This window comes from Rhinoraja longicauda, chromosome 8 (assembly GCF_053455715.1).
Source record: "Rhinoraja longicauda isolate Sanriku21f chromosome 8, sRhiLon1.1, whole genome shotgun sequence".
NCBI lineage: Eukaryota > Metazoa > Chordata > Chondrichthyes > Rajiformes > Arhynchobatidae > Rhinoraja > Rhinoraja longicauda.
Window position 1 is genome coordinate 21702630 of NC_135960.1, and position 26826 is coordinate 21729455.

General features: G+C 39.1%; 1 protein-coding gene across 1 annotated transcript in view; it reads left to right on the top strand.

Moving 5' to 3' along the window:
* The window catches only part of LOC144595763 (von Willebrand factor D and EGF domain-containing protein), a 178922-nt gene that overhangs the window by 112402 nt on the left and 39694 nt on the right, over positions 1-26826 (top strand). Inside the window, exons 18-19 of the mRNA XM_078403383.1 lie at positions 2161-2380; positions 13759-13896. Of these exons, the coding sequence (XP_078259509.1) occupies positions 2161-2380; positions 13759-13896 (358 nt within the window). The remainder of the gene's footprint in view (positions 1-2160; positions 2381-13758; positions 13897-26826) is intronic.

Here is a 26826-nt window from a genome sequence, read left to right on the forward strand (position 1 = left end):
GCATCCGGAAATACATGGATATAACACAAAGGACACAGAGAACAAAATTTCTCTATATGCTGATGACGTATTAATTTACATCACAAAACCAGAAATTAGTATTCCAAACTTATTAAAGCTAATAACCCAATTTGGATCACTTTCAGGATACAGAATAAATTGGAATAAAAGCGAAATTATGCCAATAAGGGAACATAACAAACAGATAATACAACAATTTCCATTTAAAATAGTAAATGAAAAATTTAAATATCTAGGTATCTATGTAACTAAGATATATACATCATTATTTAAAGCAAACTTCCCCCCGTTACTGAACAAACTACATAAGAATATTCAATACTGGAAAACACTCCCCATCTCAATGGTAGGCAAAATTAATGCCATAAAAATGATTTTTTTACCGCAAATATTATACCTTTTTCAGACAATTCCGATATATTTGACAAAAAACTTTTTTAAAAAATTGGACTCTATTGTTAATGATTTCATCTGGGATTATAAGAATCATAGGATAAATAAAAGACACTTGTGTAAATCAAAAATAAATGGAGGCCTGGCTTTACCCAATTTTTTGTTTTATTTCTGGGCAGTTAATATTAAAAATATGAATTTCTGGTTGGAAGAAATAGATCTTCAGCCATTCGGCCTTTCGAGCCAGCACCGCCATTCAATATGATAATGGCTGATCATCCAAAATCAGGACCCCATTCCGGCTTTTGCCCTGTATCCCTTGATTCTCTCAGCCCTAAGAGTTAAATCTAACTCTCTCTTGAAAAACTGTTGAACTTTTGATCAATGAGTTCTATGTTTTTCCAACTTTTGCACACACTAGGGACAATTTACAGAGGCCAATTAACCTAGAAACCTACAAGTCTAGGATGTGATATTGTCTTTTTAAATAACTGACAATAAGGGAAATTCCGCTATCAGTTTAGGCAATATAACAAGGGGAGTGTCAGGGTGATTTTTACAATGAAATATACACAGGAATTTGGCCAAAACTTACTTGATTATCAACTATAAAATGGTAGTATTAGTCAGTTAACCTCTATTGATCCCTCATGTCTCTATGAAGACTGGGCTTTGAAACTGTTTTAAAATATTCAGTTTCCACATAGTCACATTGTTTGTTTTCCCACTACAGTTTCAAGATCATTCAGCTCACATAAATGAAACCACCATGAATGATCATGGCACTTTAATCCAAATTAGTCTTGGTGCATGTCAAGTTTCCACAATTGTTTATGCGATAATGCTTTAGAATTTCAGTTAGTTGGGCCAATTTTTCGGCTCTACGTATTTAAGGAATTAAATTGGTTGTTTTGTTCTCAGGAGCACTAACAGGAGAACACTAAAAGCTTCTGAATGAAAGAAAGACTTATTTTTACTGCAGCATCTTTAATTACTTCAGATTATCAAGAAGCTCTTTACATTTGAACACTTTCAAAACCTGCACACTTACTGTTAGAGTTCCTGATTACATGCAGAATGGAAATTTCCCTCTGATTTCAGTACACGTTCCTGGTTAACATCATTTGGCTTCAAAGGGAAGAAAGATTGAGCGATGACTACTTCAGACAGTGAATGGAATTATAAAGTGCATGATTTACTGTACATTGCAATTAACAGGTTTGTCTTTAAAGAAAAATAATTATGGCTTGATAATGAATGTGCCAAGTATTTAAGTAGCTACTTTACATTATTTGCAATAAAATTCCAACCTTAATTAGGCATGAAATCTTTTCTGTATTCATTTTGTTCCACTGGTTCTACTGATACATTGATTGGCATACCTCTTGGAATAGTGAAATTGTACTCTACACCTTGCTGTGAGGAGAGATGACCTCCAACTGGGTGAGAAATGAAGAGGACCAAAGGTTTAGCATAGAACTAATTAGTTGTAGAGCAGAAAACAGAGCTTTAATTGTTGTTACAGCAAGCAAAACCGGCACTATTTGATTTTTATTGGTATAAACGCATTTCCATTTGGTTGCCAATTATAAAATGTAAATTGGCCAAAGGACATGGAGCATCAGAGGAAAAAAAATATACACCCTACAGTATGTTCACAGGAATCATTTAAAATCTTCTTGTATGTATGATGGTATACAATCGTGATAGAATGCTGTCTCAAGTGTTCCTTATTTTTCTTCCTAGGTTGCAGTGAAGACATGTGGCTGCATAAATGGCGGAACATGTGTCACAGATATCAACTTCCCCCCTGGAAGTGGTGAATACCACTGTGTGTGTCCTGTCGGTTTTGAAGGGGAGTTTTGTCAAGAAAATGTAGATGAATGCAAATCAAATCCATGCGGTGTGGGCACCTGCATAGATAGTATCAACAGCTACTCCTGTAGATGTCCAGCTGGTCTTACAGGTAACAAGATGTCATTGTCATTATAAATAGAATGATTGATAAAAATGTGAGATGACATGGGAATAAATGTGATCTTGTATTATTTTCTTTGCCTCCTGTATTGCAGGAAGAGATAATTTATCTTATAGAATTACCATGATTACAACATTGCCGTAATTATACAGCAGAGCTCAGTGATTGCTGAAGATGATTGCTAGTCAAGTGAATAATATTAAAGAATTCATTGAATATGAAAGGATTTTCTTGAGGCTGCAGTTCTGAATTTGGCTGAATACCTTATCCCATCTATTCAGTGAAGCTCTCCTTTCTTTCCCTTTCCACAAATTGCAAAAGGGGAGGAATTTCAGGCTTGCATATCATATTTGCAAAGGAAGGGAAATAGATAGTTATTAGGTGGGCAAGACATACTGAGGGGATATTATGGCCTGCGATTAATCTGTTTTGCATTAGTGATGCAGCTTGTGTTCTCATTATAGATGCTCCCCAATTTAAGTCAGATATTATGGAAGTCAGAAACTCAAGCGCCACTGCACACACGTAAATTTACTCTTCGTACTGTGTAGTAGCTGTTGAAGACCACATGGGAACATCCATGAGAACAGCTGACTAGCTTGCAGATACGGTCGCATGCACAGTAGCGCTCTGCTACCAAGACTACCGAGACTCGCAACTCGGAAATAAAACAGTGGGCTTAAAGAATTGCTTGCATGAGTGCGAGTTTGTGCAAGTTGCTTATTACATAAGTCAGGGAATGCCTGTACTTCAGAAACAGTTCAGCTGAGAGGGTTTTCCAATATTGTTATTGTTCCTTGAAATAATATCAAAGATTTTGAGATTGATGGCACACTCAATAAAGTCAATGTAGTTTATGAAAATCAGTACAAAAAGTACAGATGCCAGATTTTTGAATAAAAACCAAAAATGCCAGAAATTCTCAGTATTTCTCATCCTGTCAATTCCTTCATCTAAAAATTAACTTACTTTCCCTCTTTCTCAGTTCTGACTTAAACTGTTGCTCTTTCCATAGATGTGTCCTGACCTGCGGCGTGTTTCCAGCATTTTCTGTTTTTAGTTAACCTAGTTTGTCATTACAGATATTGCGGCAAAACTTATTATTTGCTATATCTTCCTGTTCTGACCCCCACTTAATTTCTTCACCATTGCTTGTTTTTTGTATCCCGCTTTGAAGCACCTTTACAATTTTTCTGCATTAAAGGTGTCAAGTAGATGCAAGATATCATTCTTGTTGGCATCTCAGTTCTCTGTGGAAATCAATGAAAGATGATCTCTGGATGGAGTCTCTTCTCAATTGTAGCCCTAACCACAAAATCATTAAGCAAGCATTGGACTAAAGCTGAGTTCAACAGTAGATTTGGAAATGTAGTTCTTCCATTTCTCAATGACAGTAAACATTTCTGTAGCTATTCACAAATTATTTTTATCTACAAAACGATAACTTAAGAGTAACAAACTATTTCTTTGTTTTACTGCATGTATCGCTGAGCTTTGTGATGTTATGTTCAGTTCATTCATTTCTAAACATTTGCTTAAAAATGTTTTAATAGGCACAATACAGACTAGTTCATTTTCAAAACAATGGATTTGCATTTACAATCTGCGTTCACGATACAGAATAAGTGTAAATTGCATTCAAGTAGTTGCAGCACTTCAACACATGCAGGAAAAACCAACTCCTTTGTGTTTTAGGGTGATTGTATAGTTCCTGCCACATAGCATAAAACCTTATGTGGCAAGGATGTTGCAAAATTATAGAGCTGGATCAGTCCAACATATTATTTTCAATACTAACCAGAAAGCAGAGAATCATCAATATCCTAAGATGACCCATTCTTCACATTTATATTGATGTTGGTGTTTTGGAGCAATAGGTTTTCAGAAAATGAAGTTCTCTCTCACCTGTAAACGAGGTGTTTTTGTGCTTTATGCAGAATTATTAAATAACCTGGGACTGCTGCAGATTTCCATCAGAATTTCTTCTGCCAATACCTTGCTATGACTCTTAAGAGCCCACTTTAATTGACAAATGTCCCAAATATATTAGTCCTATATCAGTCTGAAGAAGGGTCTCAACCCGAAACATCACCCATTCCTTCTCTCCTGAGAAACTGCCTGACTCGCTGAGTTACTCCAACATTTTGTGATACCTTCGATTTGTACCAGCATTTGCAGTTATATTCCTACACAGACCACATGATTGAAGCGAGGGGCTGGTATTTCCCGAGACAAAAAGGCTTCAAATTTGTAAATTGTAGTGAAATGCATTAACTTGCAAGAGTGCATGCGGCATGTTGCTCTTTGTGTAAACTCAATATCAAAATCCTACATTAGCAGAAATTCTGAACTTTGGTAGAGAATCCATGTTTTCACAGAGCGTATACTTTATATATTCATGGGTTGAGGTGGTCATAAGCAAGGATGACATTTATAGTCCATTCCTACTTGTTCCTGAATTTAGCAACTTGCTCAGGGGGAAAATAAGAATCAGCCACATTTATGGGTCTGTGGTTACATAGCAGTAGATTGGGATAAGGATAGACAGTTAGTTCTAAACTATGAGCATGAACAAGTTATGTTTTCATGACAAACAAGTATAGGTCCTCCACCAATTTTCGCCACTGGTGGTCCGGCGCTTCCTTTAATCCAGACAAAAATTACAAGAATGCACTTGAAATCCCCGCCGGAAATGTGGCATCTCGGCCCTGTGAGGCGACCGATCTCAAACGTATCCGGACTTCCACGGCTGATCTGCAGGTTGAATTTTCCCCCTTCAGCTGGGGACCTGGAACTCCAGCTCAGCCGGAGGCAGCAGATCCTTTCCCAGAGCTGTCCTCCGTGGCTGTTCGGTGGGTTGAATTTGCCCCCTGTGGCCGAAGCTCTGGAACTCCAGCCCTGCCAGAGCTGGCTGATCCGTTCCCATAGTTGACTTCCCAGGCCAATCGGTGGGTCGAATTTACCCTCTGCCACTGGGGCTCTGAAACTCTGGCCCTGCCAACGCCGGTAGATCCGTTCCCATAGCTGACTTCCGATGCCGAATTTGCGGGTTGGGATATCGACCCCATGGAGGCCTAGGTGGACCATTCCGCTACCGTTCAATTCCTCTCAGGAACCATGATCTCCTTTGCTCCAGCAAAATGGATAATGCAGAAAGGCTCTGGTACCAAGAGTGGCGAAAGTTTGGTGATGGACCTGTAATATGCTCGATATTACTGATACCGATTTTTTATTCCAGATTTACTTAACTACATGAAGATAAAAATCCACACTCCCTTGGTGAAATTTTTAGTTGTGTCAGTGCATCTATGATCCAGGCTGTTCAGAAAAGCAGAGCACATGGATGCCACTACTTCACATTTTGAATCACTGTCACTTTAGCAGTGATTCTCAAAGAGTGGTGGAAATCTTCAAAGTATCTGCTAAATTCTGTAACTTGATATGGTTTGTTTTAACTACAAACAAAACCCTCATCTACTCTCCCCCCACCACTACTAAGTCATCCACAATCCATCAGAAATGTTGGGCAGCAGTAATGATAAATGGCCCAAAACAATTTATTGGCCCAAAGTTACATCATTCCCGACTAGAAATATTTTATTGTCACTCACTTTGAAGTTAGTCAAAACTCCCACTGAAACCAGGTGGCCCTGATTTAAAATTATAACCAGAAGAGGGAAAGATTAGATTTTCCCTAAAAAAATTCTGTGTGGAAGCTTTGGCGATCAGCCCTGACAGAAGTCTTTGTGCCTCTGTAGTCTTGCTCTCCTAGCGAGTGTTGGCTCACAATATCCCTCAGCAGCACCTATCGGAAGCTAGCGGCTTTGATGCCGTGCTCATTCAAGTTGACACCAGGCAAAAGATGAATTTTAAATATTAACTGAAAATTGGAATTATCTCCTACAGTTAACCAAAGATAAAATCTATTCTTAGTTGATCAGATGATAACCGTTCTTGGGTCAGGTTCCAGAATCAATCCGCTGGGAATATTTTCTGAGAATTCACTATTGCCCAACAGGCATTTCTTGTTCAACAAAGGTTGCTTTCCAATTATTTAAACTTTAGGGTATTTCTGAACTTTGGTTTGCTTTTGACCAAGGGATCTACAAAGACTATTGTTTGGGAGTCTCCAGACTCAATGCCCTGTCAAGACTAACAAGTTCACTTGATTCCAGGTCAAAATTCCCTAGTGTTGGGTGTCTAAGTGAGAATGTGAATTCTAAGCCCAAATTCTTGTTTAAGAAATGAAGTTACTGAAGGAGTGTTTGAGCTTTCCTGGCGCACGAAAATGTTTCTGTTGGAGTTCAGAAGTGTGTAAGTGATAGGAGCAGAATTAGCCATGCGGCCCATGAATCTACTCTGCTATTCAATCATGGCTGATCTATCTTCCTCTCTGAACTCCATCCTTCTGCCTTCTTCACACAACCCCTGACACCCATATTAATCAAGAATCTATCTATCTCTGCCTTAAAAATATCCATTGGCGGCCTCCACAGCACTCTGTGGCAGTGAATTCTATGGAGTCTTTATGTTGCCTTATTTTTGTTACTCATACTCAGGATATCAACAACGTAGGTTAGGCCAAAATTAATTTTCCTTCACAATTTTCCCCTCAAGAGAAGGGATGGCTGACGTTTCAGTCCAAGACCCTTCTTCAGACTTCTCACCTGCCCTCCTCTGACTCCAACCCCAACACATGTCATGTCTTAACCATCCCTCCAGACATCCAGCATTTTATGTTTATCTTCGGTTTAAACTAGCATCTGCAGTTCCTTCCTACATATTCTCCTTGCATCCCTTGCCTGTTGAGCTCTGTCAGAAATTTCTGAGATCTCTTCTCATACTTTTACACTTTTACTGATCCAATCTACTTGATCTCTCCTCACACAACAAACCTGTCATTATGGATCTTCAATGTGCTCCCTATTGCATTTCGTATGTTGGAAGACGAGAGCGACTGGGCTTGTATACACTGTGGAATTCTCTGCCTCAGAAGGCAGTGAAGGCCAATTCTCTGGATGCTTTCAAGAAAGAGTTAGATAGAGCACTTAATGATAGCAGAGTCAGGAGGTATGGGGAGAGGGCAGGAACGGAGTACTGATTGTGGCTGATCAGCCATGATCACATTGAATGGCGGTGTTGGCTCGAAGGGCCAAATGGCTTAGTCCTGCATCTATTGTCTATTATCTATATCTTATTGTAAAGAGACCAAAGAGACCACAGTATTCCAGATGTGGTCTCACCAAGGCTCCATTTAATTACAGTAAGACATCTTTTTACTTCTGTGCTAACAAGCCATCATACCTATAATGGCACATGATACAATTTAGGAGTGGAATGACATAATGTGGATTACCTGAAGTTTACAAGGGATAGGAGAGGCAGGCAACCAGCAGTGAAATGAAATATTTAATTCTAAATGGTAACAACATTGTAAATAAAGGTTTCAAGGCCAGACAATCTGGAGCCAAGGCAGAATCAGTGGTGCTTGTAGATACAGAAATAAACATTTTTTAAACTACTGTATATTTGAGCATATGCAGTTCAAAATCGTCTCCATTGCAATCGTGCAGAAAGATCTGATGTTGATTTTGTTGCATGTGAATGAATAAATAATTGCTTAACATGACATGTCCTGTTAAGTATGTATGGTTGTGATTAAGCCAATCATTTTACTATCATTGTCTCTGACTTTTGGTCATTGAAACATGTGTAACCCTGAATTTCCAGCCACCTGTCACTTCAGTTCTCCATCCCATGTGTATTCTGACCTCTGTATTTGGCCTCTTTTACTATTCCAACAATGCCAACATAAAGTGAAAGAAACTTATTGGCGCGTTGCGGTCGTAAGAACAATTCAGCCTTTTTAGTTGTTGTCAGATAAGGTCAACCATCTGTAATATTAACTCTTTCCACAGGTGCAAGCTATTCTGCTGGGTATTCCCAGCAACTGCTCAGTTCTGCATTTTACAATCCCAATGTGTTCTTTTGTTCCTTTTCTCTAACACAGCACATCCTTAGTCTCCACTTTATAACGGATTCTCTTAACTTCTCCCCTTCTGAGCAAATTAAAACACAAGTTTTTCTTCCTGTGCACCTGTCAGCTGCATAGCCAAAAAAGCACTGATGTTCAAGTATCTGTAAAGCTATGCTGTCATGTATATTATTGTTAGCATTTTGTTTTAAAGACAAAAAGGTGTCAATACCCATATCAATTAAACATTAAGCGTCACCCATATCAATTAAACATTGGCGTCATTGCCAAATTTACTTAGCACGTTCATTTGGCTGGCCTCCTGGTGTGCATCAGTTTTAATAAATTGTCCGTTACTTCAAACACCAACTCTGTGTGTCTTTTCCAATAATATGGATGACAAACAACAGTGGAACCAGAACGAACCTTGTGGCACAACATTGGTCACTCCCCTCTGATCAGAAAAAAAACAACCTTCCACTTCTACCCTCTGACTCCTTCCACCAAGCCAATCTTGAAACCAGTTGGCCAGCTTGGTTCTTGGTCCTCCAAAATATTCCAAATGGAATTTAAATTGGAGCTTACCCTAGATCCTGCGTGATCAAACTTTTCAAACTGGCCTACCATGCTAAAGTCTATATAGGCAGCATCCACTGCCCTGCTTTTGTCGATGTTTTTGGTGATCTCTTAAACCACTGTCAAATTTTTGAAACATGATTTCCCATGCACAAAGCAGTGTTGACTATCCCTAATCAGACCAGACTATCCAAATTCATGTTTATCCTGTCCCTCAGAATCCTCTCCAGTAACAACCATCACTCACCAGCCTGTAGTTCCTTGGCTTGTCCATGCAACTCTTCTTAAATAAAGGTACAACATTAGCCATTCTCCACTCTTCTGGTACTGCCCTTGGGGCTAAAGGTAATACCTCTGCCAAGGCACCTGCAATTTCTCCTTGAGCTTCTCACAATGCCCAATGATAAAAGTTAGGCCCTGGAGATTTATCCATCTTAATATGTCTGAAATATGCTGGTGCCTCCTCTTTTGTAATTGAAATATGGTCCAACACATCACTGCTCATTTTCTTCAATTTCTTTTCTTCCTTTTGATAACTTGGTTATGTACCACAATTTCCTTACCAGTATTCTTGATACGTTTATGCCTCTGCATAATATATAATAAATTATTTTATTTGGTATTGTGCCATAAATTAGAGTATTTTTTTCCACTAAGGACATTTCACTAATCTGAATCATCCCTTAGGTTTACTGGGAACTTTGGCGTATTGTTGAAAATATTAAAATCTGTATTGATTGAATGCCTTTATTACCACTTGCAGAAAGCAAAGCTATTGCTTGTAGGAAAATACTGTCTGGTCATGAAGCCTGTGATTTGAGATGTTCAGTGATTGATGAAGCAATAAAGAGTCCATTTAGCAATGGCCCACCTCCAGAAATATCTGGATATAGCTTGCTGATGGCTAGGTTTGGTAATCCTATAATCGTAGACCTGCAACTGGAAATCAGCTGTAAATGTCGCCAAAATAAGGCAGTTGTGTTGACCAAAAAATGAAAGGTATCAGGTAATAGTCACAAGATGCTGAATTCCATTGAAACTTTATTAAACGTGTAATCACCTGGGGCAGGAAACTGGAACACCCCGATGAAACACAGCAACAAATAACAGCTGCGAATTCACTCTGATCTTGCAGAAACTGCTAACAGCTGTTCCCGCTGTTCTCAACTGACCAGCATGCCTGAGTTTGTCACTGTTTGCCAGCGTTTCAAGATTTTCTCTTAAATTTATGTGGTCAGATGTATAAAGCTTATTAGCCTGTTGCCACAAGTGTTTGCAAAAAAAAACTATAGCCAAGGGAAGATTTGGCTTCTCCAGCAAATCCTTCCATTGAAACACGCAGAACACCCCTCACAACATCTGATTTTTTTTGTTGAAAAATGTCAGAGTGTTTTATGCAGTATCCCAAGCTGATGACATGGAAATTGGCACAAGAGTATTTATGGAACTAAATGAGTCTCGTTGTATTTCCTTACTGGTATAATTCAGCTTAGAAATGGACATAATCACATTTTACTTCATATATAAGTGATTTTCAAACATGTAGCACTGAAAAAGCAATGCTGCGCAATCTAATTTATGGGCTATTAGACTTCATAAAATGCTAAAGCAGTTTTCCAGCTAAGTATACCTCCCAGCAGTTATAACTTACAAAGCATAATTGGACCTATTACGCTAATTATTAACTTACTTTCTCCTTTTTCATTTACGTTTATTTCTCCTGTTCCATTAGCAACTTCTCAAAGCATACTTTGTAATGTAAAACAGTGTTGTACTCACATGTTAGCTCAGGAGAGAGAGAAGCAGCAAAAGGGTTAACATTGCAGGAGGCTCTGTGCACCCAATAAGGTCCGCAACTAGATCATGACTGGTCACCTTGAAGATCAAATAGTAGCAGATGACCAGAAGCAAACCAGCCCCCTATTGAATCTGGATTCCGACCCAAAATATCACCTATTCCTTTCCTTCAGAGAAGTTGCCAGACCCAATGAGTTACTCCAGTGTTTTGTGCCCATCCTCCCTATTGGGTCTGATGACTCTCCACGCAACCACTTCTCAGCTGTTTTGCCTTCAAACTCTTCCAGGCCTCCTCCATACAAGATAGATCCAGGATCTCCCATTTAGTCGTGACTGTTGTATTGTTTTCCAGGGCCATTGGTTATCACCTGGGATGACTCAAGATATATGTATATGACCTCCATCTAGGACTACTTTGATTCCTGCAGTGGATGTTATATGGATTTGCCTAGCTTATCCATAGAAGACGCCTTGGTAATGCTCACAAGCCAATATCCTCCATTGTCTCTGTAGTATTGGCCAGTGAGTGAAATCCCCTTATGCAACACTTAATTTTTGCCATCTCTCAATAATTATAATTTTTGTCAATGGACGAAACATCAGTACACCATGAAAAATTGTAAAATGTGTTAGGAACACTGCAGATGATATGTTGATGTCTATTCTGGCAAGGAAAACCTGCAAACTTGTTAAACAGACCTCACTAACTCAAAATAGCAACTATAATGTGTTAGAGATTTCCACACTGTCTAAGTAAGAAGTCTTTTTTTGGTGCGAAAGCTAAGGTTAGTTAAAACTTTTATCTTTGAAGATTTGCAGAAACATGATAAAACCTAGTTTATCATTAGATCACTTTGGGTATGAATGTAAATGTATTATAAATAACAGTGATGATGCATGTTGGAACATTTATATGGAAATGAAAATTCATTCCCCACTACTTAATCAGCACATTGATAGCTGCAGAGGATTTAAGAAACAATTGGTATCAGTTATAGTGTCACCAGTACTTTTGGACAGAGACATATGTTAAGTTAGTAGCTGCACCTCATTAATGTATAATTTTTGATTATAGATCAATACCAGAAATTCAGCTTAAGAAAAGCTGGGTGATCTCATCTGACAGCTTCAATAGCACAAGTGGAAATTCTTTGTTCTTTGGCAAGTCCTGTCAGTGTTTAAATATTATACAGTAACGATGGTGTCATTTACACCAGAGAAAAGAATGATAAGGTCTAGACAAAAGAGTGACATAAAGTGCTGGAGTGATTCATCGGGTCAGGGAGCATCTCTGAGAGGCCGGCCCTGAATGGCCCTGTCTTTTCTCTCCTCCAGCTCTTCACCCATACCCTCACTCTTGATTTTCATTCTGAAGATGGGTCCCGACCCGAAACATTACCCATCCTTTTTCTCTGGAAATGCTGTCTGACCCGTTGAGTTACTCCAGCACTTTGTGTCTATCTTTGGTATAAACTGGCATCTGCAGTTCTTTGTTTCTACAGAGACCAACTTTATCCGTGTTTGGAACGTACTATTATAAATCTCTGAGTTTCTCTCTAATTTGGTCATTTTTAAGTTCGGGGTTCCATTGTAGTTTAAATTGTAACAAATTGTTTGAATGCTGTCATTTTGGGCAAGTTATTATATGAAGTCATATACTTCACCTTAAATGAGAAACATTGAAATCAATCTTAGATCAGTTTTTATTTAATCTACTGAGTAACTTTACTTTTTGAAATCCGAGAGAACATTTGAGGGAACATTTCATTCTTTCTGTAACATAAAATCAGAACAATTTAAAAGTATCTCTAAAAATGAAGGTTCTAAGATGCTCAGAGTTTTAAAAAAATGAGAGGTAAAAAGTGTCGAAAGAAGTAGAAAGCTACTTGAATTTTTTTTTTGAAGATAGCAGAATAATCAGAGCAGGATCTCAGATCTCAATGATTTCATTGGGAGATTGTTGACATATGAGTAAAGGAGACAATCTTGTTTCATTATTTTGCTTTAGTTTAATGGGTTTAATTATTAATTTTTAGTTTAAGTTTTCTTTTTATTTATTTATTTAAATTATAACTCATTTTAGAAGTCTCTGAATGTCAAAGAGTTTAGTTTAGTTTAGAGATACAGCATGGAAACAGGACCTTCGGCCCACCAAGTCCACATCGAACAACGATCTCCACACACATACATTATTGTACACACACTGGGGACAATTTACATTTTTTACAGCAAGCCAATTAATCTACAAACCTGTGCGTCTTTGGAGTGTGGAAGGAAACCGAGGATCTCGGAGAAAACCCATGCAGGTCATGGGAGAACGTACAAACTCCTTACAGACAAGCATACTTAGTCAGAATCGAACCCGGGTCTCTGGCACTGTAAAGCAGTAGCTCTACCACTATGCTACCATAAGCACTATTAAAAATTGCACTCAGCTTTTGCAATCAGTAAAACTATAGGCACTGCTGCTGTTAGGACCAAGCAATTTCTGCCGAGGACACTTCAAGCATACGTGCTGTAGCCCTCTCTATCGAGACTGGATAACTAGGATAGACACAAAAAGCTGGAGTAACTCAGCAGTACAGGCAGCATCTCTGGAGAGAACGAATGGGTGATGTTTTGGGTCGAGACCCTTCTTCAGACCCCTAGATAACTAGGGATGTGAGAGGGGTTCGTGGTTCTAGACTGCAAACCTAGGTGCATCTGAGAATTTCCAGTGTTTTCCGTTTCAATTTCAGGTTTTCAGCATTAATTGTGCATGACTATTGCTATATTTTTGGTGTGCTCACATTAACTATAAGAACCACATGAAAATCCTACAGTCCTACCTGTCTTTTCCCATTACAGACACCAATAAGCAGTCCGTATATCTGTTGTTATTCTAACCGAATGAATGAAATTGTGCATCAATATATGTTTTTAAAATGCCACATTTTCCGAGTGGAAGAGAATTAGTTTTGTTTCCATATGTTATTATATGAAACATTAATTTCTCCATCTGTTCCATATTGTATTTCAGGACTTGCATGTCAAGAAGATGTTAATGAATGTAAGAAAGCACTGTGTTTTCCCAGAGTCCCTTGTTTCAATAGCTTTGGATCATATAAATGTGGAAACTGCCCAGGCAAGATGAAGGGTGATGGCCGATCTTGCAAAGGTGAGATCTATAGTGTTCTGCTTAATTGAAGTTCACAGAAAGTTGACATTTTATAGGCAAGATACCATCCAATTTTTATAGTTTGCAAAATCAGATTCATGGTGTAAATATATGATAATTTGTTGTGATAATTTAAAGAGGCTGCTGTTTTCTCTTCAGCCAATGATACTTAAAACAGCATCTGCTCAGAGCCTTCAAAAGCTATTCTGTGCAAAATTAAATTAATGATATTAAATTATACTCTTCCCAAAAGATTAGATAGCTTAACATTTTTAACACATTCCATGAGGGTGAGTAGTGGAAGATTGCCTCTTCTGGTTGGAAAGGAAACAAAGTCCAAGAGCCTCTGTTTTGCTCTTAGGATGAAGAGATTTTAATGGATCGGTTTGAAAAAATACTAAGAAAAATCTCTCGAGAGATTTAACATTTACCATTTGTGATTTTTGATGGGAATAACTAAAAGGATTGCAAACATTCTTTGATCCATTTTGAAGTACATCAAAACTGGCAACATGTCAATGGATTGGTCCACATAATCCAAGTAAAATAAGCAAAGGACGCTCTCTCAAATTTATAGCCTTGTTTTGCATTTTAAAACATTATTTAATTTTTGGAACAATTACTTCAATTTCTTATAGTTTTGAAATGTCTCTGAATGCCATCTGCTGTAATTTATTCAAATTTGTTTCCAATTTACAGAATAAATATTGATTAATGGAGGGATGCTATGAGAACAAGACTAGAATGTAGAGCATTGTGTAATGAAGTTGCCAAACCTAGACTATTATTTTGAGAGGAGAAAATGTACAGAGTTGGCTTATCATCTTTCACGTTCAGAAGCATCAGTAAATTAGAAACAGAAAATGATATCAAATGTGCATTTAAGAATAAAGGTTATGGTTTATTTAAAGATTTCAAATGAAACAAGAAATACTGGAGTCTTCTACCTATTCTTTGAATGCGTTTATTTCCTAGTGCAAGTTAGACAGTAAAAAACAGACTTTTGTAAAGAATGAACTAGATGTGGAGCAACAAAATCTTGGCAGTTTAAATTCTAGAATTATAGCGAGAATTGTAAAAGGGAAATGGAAGGATAGGATCCATTATCCATTTCTCTCTTTGTGTTCAAAGCTTATGATACAATTTTGTTACACAAGTGAGATAAAGCTGCTGCCTCACAATTTTGTTACACAAGTGAGATAAAGCTGCTGCCTCACATTGCCAGACACATGGGTTTGATCCTGGTCTCGGGTGCTGTCTGTGCGAAGTTTGCATGTTCTCCCCGTGGCGGTGTGGGTTTCCTCCGGGTCAAGATCAGGAGATAGGAGCAGAATTAGGCCATTTGGCCCATCAAGTCCTCTGCCATTCAATCACGGCTGATCTATCTCTTCCTCCGAACCCCATAATCTCTAACACCTGCATTCTTGTGCTCTGGTTTCCTCCCACATCCCAAAAACATGCAGGTTTTTAGGCCTCTGAAAACTGTCATTGGCCTCTGTAAACTGCCCCTAGTGTGTAGGGAGTAGATAGGAAAGTGGGATGCCATAGAACTAGTGTAAATATGTGATCGATAGTCAGCATTAACTCGGTGGGTTGAAGGGCCTGTTTCCATGCGTAGTTAAAACTGAAACTAAAAATCAAGAACAAGAAACTGAGCACCTTCCACAAAAACAGTCATAGCCGAACTCCACCCCTAACTGTAACTCTCAAAATAGCTGGGACTCTCAAATTAGTACTGGATTTCTCAAATTCTCCATGATTACTTATTTCAGAGGAAGCCACCAATCTAGGTCATCTCACTTGTAGAAATATCACTGTGTAGAAATATCAATATGTCTAAGATAAGAATGAACCAGAGTTAAACTTTGTGTGCAAGTAGTTGATCATGTTACTGACAGCTGCTCACTACTCAGAAAAATCTTATGTTAAACTAAAGAGATAGGGATTTGGAGGAACAGCCACCTTTCCACAAGAAGACAATGAGAAAATAAGAGTCAGAGTTGACCTCTATTGTTGCTTTGAGGTCTCCCTTGTCATTCATTCTGACAATGGCCGATCTGCCTCCGACCTCAACTCTTGTCCTGTGACAGATTTCACTTACTTGATCTTTCAAAAATGTATCTACCTCCTCTTTAAATATATCTCGTGATCTTACCCACCACAACCCTCCTATGAAAGAATTCCAAAGATTCACAAGCAATATACCTAATTTTTCAATGATCACCCCTTTATTTGGTAATTCTATCCCGTATTTTATAGATAAGAGCACACAGGCTCTTTGGTCTAGTGGCCCGATTCTCACTTAGGAAGCTAAACTATATAAAGTTCTACATTCATCTTGGATGATCCCATTTATTAAAGTTGGTACAGTGCCGTAGACTGTAGAGCTGCTGTCTCATGTTGCCCGACATGTGGGTTCAAGGTTCTATGGGCATTTCACTGCGACTGAGGGTTTTACTCGGGTGCTCCATTACCTCCCACATCCTTTCAGTGCTTATTGACCACTGAAAATTACACTGAATGTATAAGTGAGTGGTATAATCTGGGAAGTTTATGTGAATATGGGAAGATTAGGATTAGGGTGAATTAGCGTTTGATGGTTGATACAAACTCAATGGGCTGAAGGACCTGTTTTCATACTGTATCTCTCTCACTCAATTAGTCATATGTGCGAAGCCTCTTCCACAAGTGGAAAATCTCAACATCATAAGAACATCCCCTTAAGAACTCAAATGTTTCAATAGGATCACCCCACATTTCAATAAATCGTCAAATAATAAATATCCATCTTCTTTAGCTGTTCTCTTATTCCAGCTTTTGAAAAAAATAATCAGATTTCCATCTTCTAAACCAGGCCTTCAATCATTTTTAATTCTGAAGCAGTGGCATGAAATTTGCTTCTTTAATGCTGTTCATTTTTTTTAATGTTTAATGTTTAATGCTGCCTATTTTACTTTGTTTCCTTCTGTTATACACTGAGATACCTTATATCATTGTAGTGTCATATGAAAGTAAATTGTTTCAAAGATTTAACATACAAGTTTATGCCTTTCTCATTTGCAATATTAAAGCCAGAAATTAAGTAGGGGGAGGGAGACCTGATTAAATTAAAACAATATTTTTGTAGGCTTTGTTAGAATGGGGCAGAGACTATTTTGTTCTCCCTATATAATGAGGTATTAGGGGAATTCATTAGAATGAGTAATTTACATCTCCTTCCATGTGGTATAAAATCTGTTCAACTCTTGATTACTGAAAAAAATGTGACATAAAAGTGATCTAATCACACACATCACAAGCAGGACAGAAGTGCAAATAAAAGTCTTCAAACTATGCTTGTGAATTAGCAGTCAGATATTCTAGGTTCAATATCTACCAAGAGAGAAATGGATACCAAGAGAGAAATCCATCTCATTCTAGAGTTATACTGCTGGTTAGAGACTATAAAAGACATAATTTCTGGAAAGAGGAAATTAATCCCTGGTGGATTGATTCTAATTTCATTGTTTTATTAAAACTAATTTTTTTTAATGACTCTCATTCATATCCTGCACATTATGACCATGTGAGATCTATTCACTGTTGTAACATTGAAAGCATGACAAACGAATGGACATATTTAAAAGTAAATAGGAAAGAAAAATACATTTCTGGCAGCACAAATTGAAAGATATCGTGGGTAAAGTTTGTTTTAACATCTCACCCGAAAAAAATTGTGCCTCTAAAATATAATGAACTCTGTATGTCCTGAACAGAAATATCAGCCTTGATATTATTCATAGATCCCTGTAGTTAGACTTCAATTCAAACTCTTCTGATCAGGAGGAGAAATTCACTGTGTAATGGTTGATGTGATTATCTTACTATGAGCAGGTTGCTGCACTTTTTAAGGCAACTTTGCATACCGCATCAAATTAGATTTTAATTGCCATGAGGCAAGTTTTTTTAATCTTCAGATCAATCAGCAAAGTGTGGAGGGTACTTCATTTCTAATCAGACTTGTTCTAAAGATGAAGATTCATTATTGAAACTCTCTAGTATTGAGTGGAGCACAAGAACAAAAGTTCTCAGTGATTAATCCATGTTTACAGCCAGAGTATGGCCAGGTGTTTATACATTTCTAGGAATGCAAAAAATAGTGTATAGTATCAGTGGCTGCATTTCACCCATCACAACCTATGTGATTAGAATTCTCCCAAGTACTATTATTCTTCAAAGTTCTGCCACAGAAATCTAGGCATGTAGAGTGGTTTACCGGTTTTAAAGTCCCATCTGAACATTGGTGTCCGAGTTAGCATTGATCCAATTCATCGGAATTTCATTATAATGATGGTGAATGTAATGCATTTCTTATCAGTGAAGTGAATTTTAATTATTTGCTTTCCTGGTAGAGGAGAGTCTCTCCTTTTAGTCCTGTTGATTTCAATCAGACAGTTTCCACATCATCAGAAGAAGGGTAACAGGAGCAGAATTAGATCATTACAGTCATTTTACCTGCTCTACCATTCAATAAAGAATCACTGATTTCCTAATTGTCCGCTTCATCCCCACATACTTTGATTGATGTGTCAATTGTGGTCATGAATGTAATCAGCAATGGACTGGCAACTCACTTTCCCATAGCCACTTAGGTTAAAATTTGCCCATTAATTCCTAGCTCTGAGCACAAACTTGACTTGAGCCTACGCTGATCATAACAAACTTTTGAATCATATCTTACTGGTCCTTTTATAATTAAGCCAGAGCATACATTAGGGTGCTGGTCCAAATGACAGTCGGTTGTATTTGAACAGTCCCTTGTGCGTGTTGATCACGAGCAGGTTTTTGTCTCGTCGTCCAGTTCCACTTGGAGATACGCATCGGTCATGTCCAATTTGGAGAAGTACTGTCCTCCTTACAGCTTGACGAACATCTTGTCCAATCTTGGTATGGGGTGTTGAACAATGTGCAATTGAGGGTTTACAGTCACTTTGTAGTCGCCACAGATGCGCACCTTGCTGCAAGGTTTCTGAACGACAACTATGGGTGTGGCCCATTCTGAATGGTCGACATGGGTGATAATTCCTATTTCTTCAAGGCGGCAGAGTTCCTTGTCGACGGCGTCCATCCGACTGAACGGAACTGGTCTTGGTTTGAAGAACTTAGGGACGGCATCGTCTTTGAGTATGAGCCGTGCTTTCATCTTAGTGTAATGCCCAAGTCCAGGTGCGAAAACGGCCGGAAACTGGTCAAGAACCTTCTGCAGGTTGTTCTCCCACTTGCTGACCACGTTGCAGTCCGTGTTAGATGGCAATGCCATGGTTGATCCTTCGTAGATCAAGGCGTTCATGCCAAGCTTGAAACCACGGGTCCAGTCGATGGCGCACAGGGATGTACCTTCTTTGCCAACGACAATTAGCGGCAACATCTGTATCATACCATCACAGGAAACGGTGACAGTGCATTTGCCTTTTGTGGCAATGGTTTGTCGTCCGTATCCGAAAAGGCGGATGTTGGCCAGTTTCAGTTTTGGCGATCTGATCCACTCCCAGATGTCCTGACCCACTAGCGACACAGCCGCACCAGTGTCCACCTGGAACTGTAGATTGACGTTCGAGACCCGCAGCGAAAACCTCGGCTTTTCGGTGATCGTGAACACACCGAGCACTTCAATAGAAATGGTCTCTGCGATCTGGTCAACTGTATTTTGTGCTTTCTTGCCCTTTCTCCACTTTCCTAAGGATTGACACACTGCCTGCAGATGACCTTTTTGGTTACAGGCGTAACAAACGGACTCGATATACGAGCACTCACGGTGATGATGAGCAGTCGAGCTGCACTGGTAGCAGGGTTTCGATCCTCCCCCCTCAGGGGAACGGCTCTTCTGAAACTGCCCCTTCTTCTCCGGATTTGCTCTGGGTCGATCAAATGGTTTCTGGCGTTGCGGACAAGTCTGACGAACTGTATGCACCTCTTGAGGGAGCTTTGATGCTGTATCGCCAGCCATTTGTGCAGTTCTTTACTTAGCAGCTCGGCCATCTTAGCACACTGCAGCACATTCTTCAATGAGGCGTCTGATTCCTTGAGAATCACCTGCTGGATGAATGCGTGCCTGCAGCCCATGACCTTTTCGCAGCATTGAGCTTTAAAATTACATGCCTTTGCCTTGGTGCGAAGTTCGGCAAGAAATTCGGTGATAGATTGCCCTTCCTGTTGCACCATCCGGTAGAAATCGAGGCGAGCTGCGAGGAAATTTTGACTTTCTTCGTAATGCAGCTGCAAAGCCGTTGTGGTTTCAGCATATGAAACTTCAGTTACTTCTGTAAGTAAATTTTGAAGTAGTGCAAACATTTCTGGAGACATTGATGAACACAAGAGAGCCTTCTTCCTCAGGTCAGTCGTAATTGCCATACTTTCAAAATAAAACTCAGCACGCGTTAAATACGATGACCACCTTTCTCGCTCGGGATCAAAACGATCAAATTGCAGACATGTTTAAAAAATATATATCAAAATAGGCTCTTATCTGGGTCTTTTGGACACAATCCGAAGTCTCCCGTTCCTGACACCACTTTTGTGTTCTTGTTCTATGTCTGTATGAAGCTTTGCAAGTCTTCAAGGTACAACAGAGGTCTTTATTACATTAACTCAATGCTGGCAGCAAGACAAATAAAATAGCCAAGATAACTATGTACAAAAAACCTCCCTTTGTCCTGTGCAGTGCCACCTGCTGCACGGGAGGAGCAACGGGTCCTTCCATCCCACACAGTCCACCAAACATCACATGACCATTGTCGCAGAGGTATGTGGAATACTGCAGGAAGACTGCAGTATACTGCAGGAAGACTGAAGACTATTTAAGAGGGAGTTAGATGTGGCCCTCATGGCTAAAGGGATCAGGGGGTATGGAGAGAAGGCAGGTACAGGTTACTGAGCTGGATGATCAGCCATGATCATATTGAATGGCAGTGCAGGCTCGAAGGGCCGAATGGCCTACTCCTGCACCTATTTTCAATGTTCTATGTTTCTAGTACGTCTAGAGTCTCTCCAAGGAGGTTAAGATCATTTTGAGTCTCAACTTCTTTCCCAAATGACTGCAGTTCTCTGTCATGTCTCTCAATCTGCCCTACACAATTGTACAGGGAGATCACAAAGTCACTGCATTTACTAACATTAACTTCATACACCTTGATTTCATGGCAAATTTCATCATGGTGTGTTGCTGGCCAACCAACAACGGCAATTTAGACATTAGAGATACAACATGGTTCAGACCCTTCGGCCCACCAGGTCTGCATCAACCAGCAATCACCCCATACATTAGCACTATCCTATACACACGAGAGACAATTTACAATTTTACCAAGCCAATTAACCTATAAACCTGTACGTCTTTAGCGTGTGGGAGGAAACCGAAGCACCCGGAGAAAACCCATGTGGTCACAGGGAGAATAGACAAACTCCGTGTAGGCAGCACCCATAATCACGATCAAACTTGGGTCTCTGGCACTGTAAGGTAGTAACGCTACCGCTGCACCACTGTGCTGCCCCAAAAGATAGACTGCAGGGATAAAATCGGTGATAATTCTGGACTGGGGCATTGGTCCAGCCGACCTTGCGCCACTGTGCCACCCGAGTAGTCGGTGCTAAAGAAAGAGCATTAAGGAGATGTAAAACCTGAGACCTTTAAGCCAAACCCTGAAGCCAAAGGAGTAAATAGAAAAGCAACCAGACAAAATGTGGAAGAGCAAAGCACTCAGAAGAATGCCCCAGCTGAATATCTGCTGCTTTATCACCAAGCCTAGATTGCCTGCTTGGATAATAATCTACTCCCTCCCTCGAAAGCAAACTAAGCCTAGATTGCCTGCTTGGATATTAATCTACTCCCTCCCTTCGAAAGCAAACTAATTTGTTATCTCCACACTTCGATCATTAACTACAATATTATTCATCGGAAATCAGCCAGGAAAGATGATGGGATAGATTATAACCTTTCAGATCCTCCAATGTATGGCTACCAGTACTGCTTATAATACTTTGATGAATGTTTGCCCAATCCTATGATTTACCTGGATTTGTATGAAATCTCTTCATAGCTTGTATACCTCAAATCCAGTTTAACAAATTATGATGTCAACTACATTCTGCAGGTCTAAAATTTGTTTGATATCGTAAACTACTTTATACAGCTGCATGACCTCAGTCAGCACCAGAGCCTTGGGAGCTGAAAACTTCAGATAATAACATGCTGTTATAGGGCTAACATTTCAACCCAATAAGGTTCACAATCTTTCAGAAATGAGTACTCCCCCATGAAACGCTAGCTTCATTTTAGACCATCGTGCCAGTCGTCCATTTCAAATTATTCAATGAGGTGTGACTGATAAACTTGTGGTAAAAGTGCTGTGGTAAAAGTCCAGTGCTTCACTCAGATTGAAACAATTGGATGTGCTTTTTGTATTATCATGCTTCCCTGCACAAGCAATCACTTTTCACAAATTCTCTCTCAGCTATTTCTGTCACTTTCAATCATCCACATAAAGAGAGGCTCTAAGTATGGCAACATGTAGCAAAGTTTTAATCAGATTGTGCATCCTCTCTCAAATTTCTGCATCTCTTCAGAGACCTTTCCTCAAAGGTGGAAGAGCGGAACAAATGGAGAATATGATCTGTGAGCTACTATTCAACTTATTGCCAGAATAACATGGAAGCTACCATGTCAGTCTTATTAATTTGCAATCATGTAATGCACTGCAGAGAGGCTATGGTTTCCAAGGGCAAAGCATTACTCAGTGTTTAGCGGCAATCAGCGTTATGCTCAACTGCATTAACCAGACAAGCGTGACATTAGCAATCTTCCTAGGTCAGATGCAGAAGGCGCTGCAGCAATACCAGTGTCACTTTACCCCAACACAGCGATGTTTAAAATGAGTGTACCTTTGTACAGTGCTTGTGGATAGGTCATTATATAACAACAAAAATAACATGCAAATCCAAATTCATTGCATAATTCTGTCTCCAACCTTTTACATCCTGATGCCTTTCCAGTTTGACAAGTTTGCAAGTTGGCCCCTGATGCTCCTAGTGTGCTCTATGGCTTCAACCTGGCTCCTGGAAGATTTCTCCACTCCTTTGAATCTGCACAGATATCCTAGATAACCTTTGAGAAGTCAATGAATCAGCCTCCAACTGTTGTCCCTGGTCAGTGGAAGGAGATGTCTGAGATGACATACTATGGGACAAGGATGTGCAATCTGCCCAAGTGGCCTAGGTGGAAAATAAATGGGTGATATTGTGTAGGCACATCGATGTCCTGAACCTCAACACCAGATGACCTTTCAGAGAATTGGATAGAAAAAGGAACAATGATCTATTGCTACTATGACCTCTCCACTGTTGTTTCAACTTCCAGATACAAAGTTAATCTGGCTGAGAAATTCAGATCACAGGGTCTGGTATTGGTGCCTTCACTCTTCCCCCTGCAGTAAACCCCCTGAGCAATCTGAACAGACCTGTGATCACGGTAAAGATTTGTGTGAATTGGTAGGCAAGTATGTCAGTGTTCCTGCAGAGGAGGTACCAAATCACATGCCATATTTCTGCTCCTTTAGGGTTAATGTTATGCATAACATCACTCTACTCATGTAAGATCTGTTAAAGTGCAGCATCTCTCTGTTCATTTGGAATTGTGAGCTACTCGTGGGTCACATCCACCTGTCCATTAAGTGCAGCAAACAATTTCAGAGACTGGCATCTCCTTGCTCATTGAGGACATCAATTTCCTTGGTAGCTAATCACTCTTAGAGGATTAAGAGATGCAAGAAGGGAATCTCACATTTCTGACCCCATGTGGTTGACAGGACTGCTAGCATTCAGCATAACGATTAGGCAGGTTGCATAGATGGCCAACCTTGGAAGATCACAGATATAATATTACATTGTAGGGTTGGAGGAGATTATAAAAATCATAGCTTAGCTTAAGAGAGGGGCAAAGTTTAAAGGAGAAGTGCGGGGCAATTTTTTTTTTACGCAAAGAGGGGTGTTTGCCTGAAATGCTCTGCCATGGGTTGTAGTGGTTGAAGCAGATGTGTTAGTGCCATTTAAAATACTTCTGGATAGGTATATGAATATGCAGGGAATTTTGGGATATTGGTTATGTGCAATTAAATAAGTGTTGGTCTTGGCATCAAATTCAATAGAGATATGATGGGCCAGAGGGCCTGTTCCTGTCCTGTACCGTTCTATGCTCTATGTTGGAACTCATATTTTCGGTCATACTCATCCTAAACTCGTATCAGAATTATATTTCATTTTTGATACCGTTTTTAATACAAACAAATCTCAAAGGATTTTAATTACAAGTTATTGATCAATGTTATTTGAATTTCATCAAAGCAAAAACAATATATATTTTACTATGGAGTTACAGCATGAAAACAGGGCCATCAGCTCACTAGGTCCACACCAACCATCAAGTGCCTGTTTACACTAGTTCTCTGTTAGCCCACTTTCTCAACCACTCTCTACATACTTGGGACAATTTGCAAAGGCCAAATAACCTACTAACCTGCACATATTTGGGATTTGTGAGAAAACCAGAGCACCAGGAGAAACCCCACATGGTCACAGGAATAAAGTGCAAACTCCACGCTGATAGCACCCGAGGACAGGATCAAACCTATTTTGATCACATGCCATTCTCATTACAAGCCACAGTTATTTCTCCAAGCTCTGTTAGATAAATCAACAAGAAGCAACCCTTTTCCACATGTGTAGCTGCAAAATTGGTAATAACAGTAATGAAAAACAGCTGTACTGACAATTCTTAGCTCCGGTTCATACATGCTTTCATATGTTTTACAACAACCATTACTAGATAAATGCAAGAATGGAATCCATCCGGAACATTAGTTTATATTGGTCATTATTTCTGTGCTCCAGGCCAAATTTTATTTAAAGCTACATGATCATTCTTCATTCAGAAGGAGCCACACATGACTTGCATTACTTATAGCAAAAATATCTACTCTATTTCAACCTGACATATTTTGAGAACTCTGAAAACTGTAAACTTCATCTTAATATTCTGAACCCTGTGTTTTATATATTTTTTAAACAGCTTCTGTAACTGTCGGTTTTCCAGAGCTACTGCATTTGAATTGCTTTATTCTTAAGTTCTTTGATGAAGCAACGGAGCAGCTTGTGCAAGGCACTACTTTGTGAATGTAGGTAGCCTTTTAGATAGAACATCACCAAGCAATGTAATGTAGAAAATAGAACCCTTTGTGTAAAAGGATAGTAGCAACTTGAATACATAATTGAAAGGAGAGAAGAGTGATGGACATAAAATGCTGGGGTAACTCAGCAGCTCATGCAACATTTCTGGAGAAAATGGACGAGAAGTTTCAGATCAAGACCCTACTTCAACCTAAAACATCACCTGTCCACATTCTCCAGAGGTGCTGCCAGACCCTACACACTTTTGTGTTCTTTTATTTATTAACCAGCATCCGCAGTTCTTTGTTTCTACAAAGAGAGGCTGACCATGGATTAATGCTCACATCATTTCTTCTCTTGTTCTGGGCATAAATGACTAAGCTGAGTAAAGGAAACAAAACATGCAGGCTTTACCAAACTTAGAATGGCGACAGAGTGTAGCCGGAAGACATAATAAGACTAATAAAGTTACAGGCACAATTTATGCAGGTAGCTGTCAACCGCTGCATGCTGGAAGAAGAAACATGAAGGGTCATTTTATTTTTGTGAGGAGTGGAAAAGTAAGGGAGTCTGGAGTTTCATATACACAAGTCAGTAAGGCGACATGATATGTGGTCAATGAAGTCAAGAAAAGAAAGGGATTGGACTTAATAAATAGAAACTTTGAACACATAAACAAAGAAATCTTTATAAATTACTCATTAGACAAACATGCCTTTGAAAGATTGGCAACCATTGAAGAGTTTGTGCAGGTGGTTGTGAGAAAGATTGAGGATGAAGATTAGATTATTTTGAGTTTGCAGAATTTAGAGGGTTTTTTTATTTTATGGAGTTGAGAATGTTAGGAAGATACCAAAGAGATTTATTAATATATTTGTAAGATTTTGTACAACAAATGGAAAAAATAATTAGTAAAAGAACTGGAACCAAAATGAAAATAAATGTTTTTTCATGCAATAGTTTGTGATGTGGAGTTCCCTGCCAGGGCAGAAATATCAAAAACTAGTAGGCATGGCTTTCAGGTGAGAAGGGTACAGTTTAAATGAGATGTACGGGCAGATTTTTTTTTACACACAGCACATGGTGAGTGCCTGGAACACGTTACTGGGATGGTGGTGAAAGCAAGTATGACAGTGGCACTTAAGTTTTTTTTTAGATAAATATGAATATGGGCACATGAATATATACTGAATAGAGCGGTATGGATCATTTGCAAGCTGAAGGGATTAGTTTAAATTTGACACAGATATATTTCTGTTCATATGTTGTACTGTCCTATGCTTTTTATTAAAGGAAATTTTAATGTTGGGTAGTATCAAATTGATTGGAGAGAGTCAGAGAGTTACAGGGAAGAGCTTTCAGATCTGGAATTTAATAGTGCATCAATGGAGCTGGAAGACTAAGGGGAGGCATTCACCAAGGAAGGAATTAATTGTAAAGGTTTTTTGTTAAATAAAAGGAGGCTCCTTAGAAGGATTTAATGTTTAGATGTTACCTTTATCAGGCTAGATAATGGAATGCATCTTGAGGAAGGAGGAATAAAGGTGGTAATGATGGGGCAGAAGGGAAAGAATATACCTTTGTAGTCATGGAAAGGCAGTTGAGGATACTGAATAGGTGGTTAAGGAAAATAATGCACGAGTCCTTGAATTTTATATCCTTTGGTGTGATCCCAGAACAGTACATATTGGAAAAATAAAGGCTAGTAGCAGATAACCTAATGAAGCGGATCTT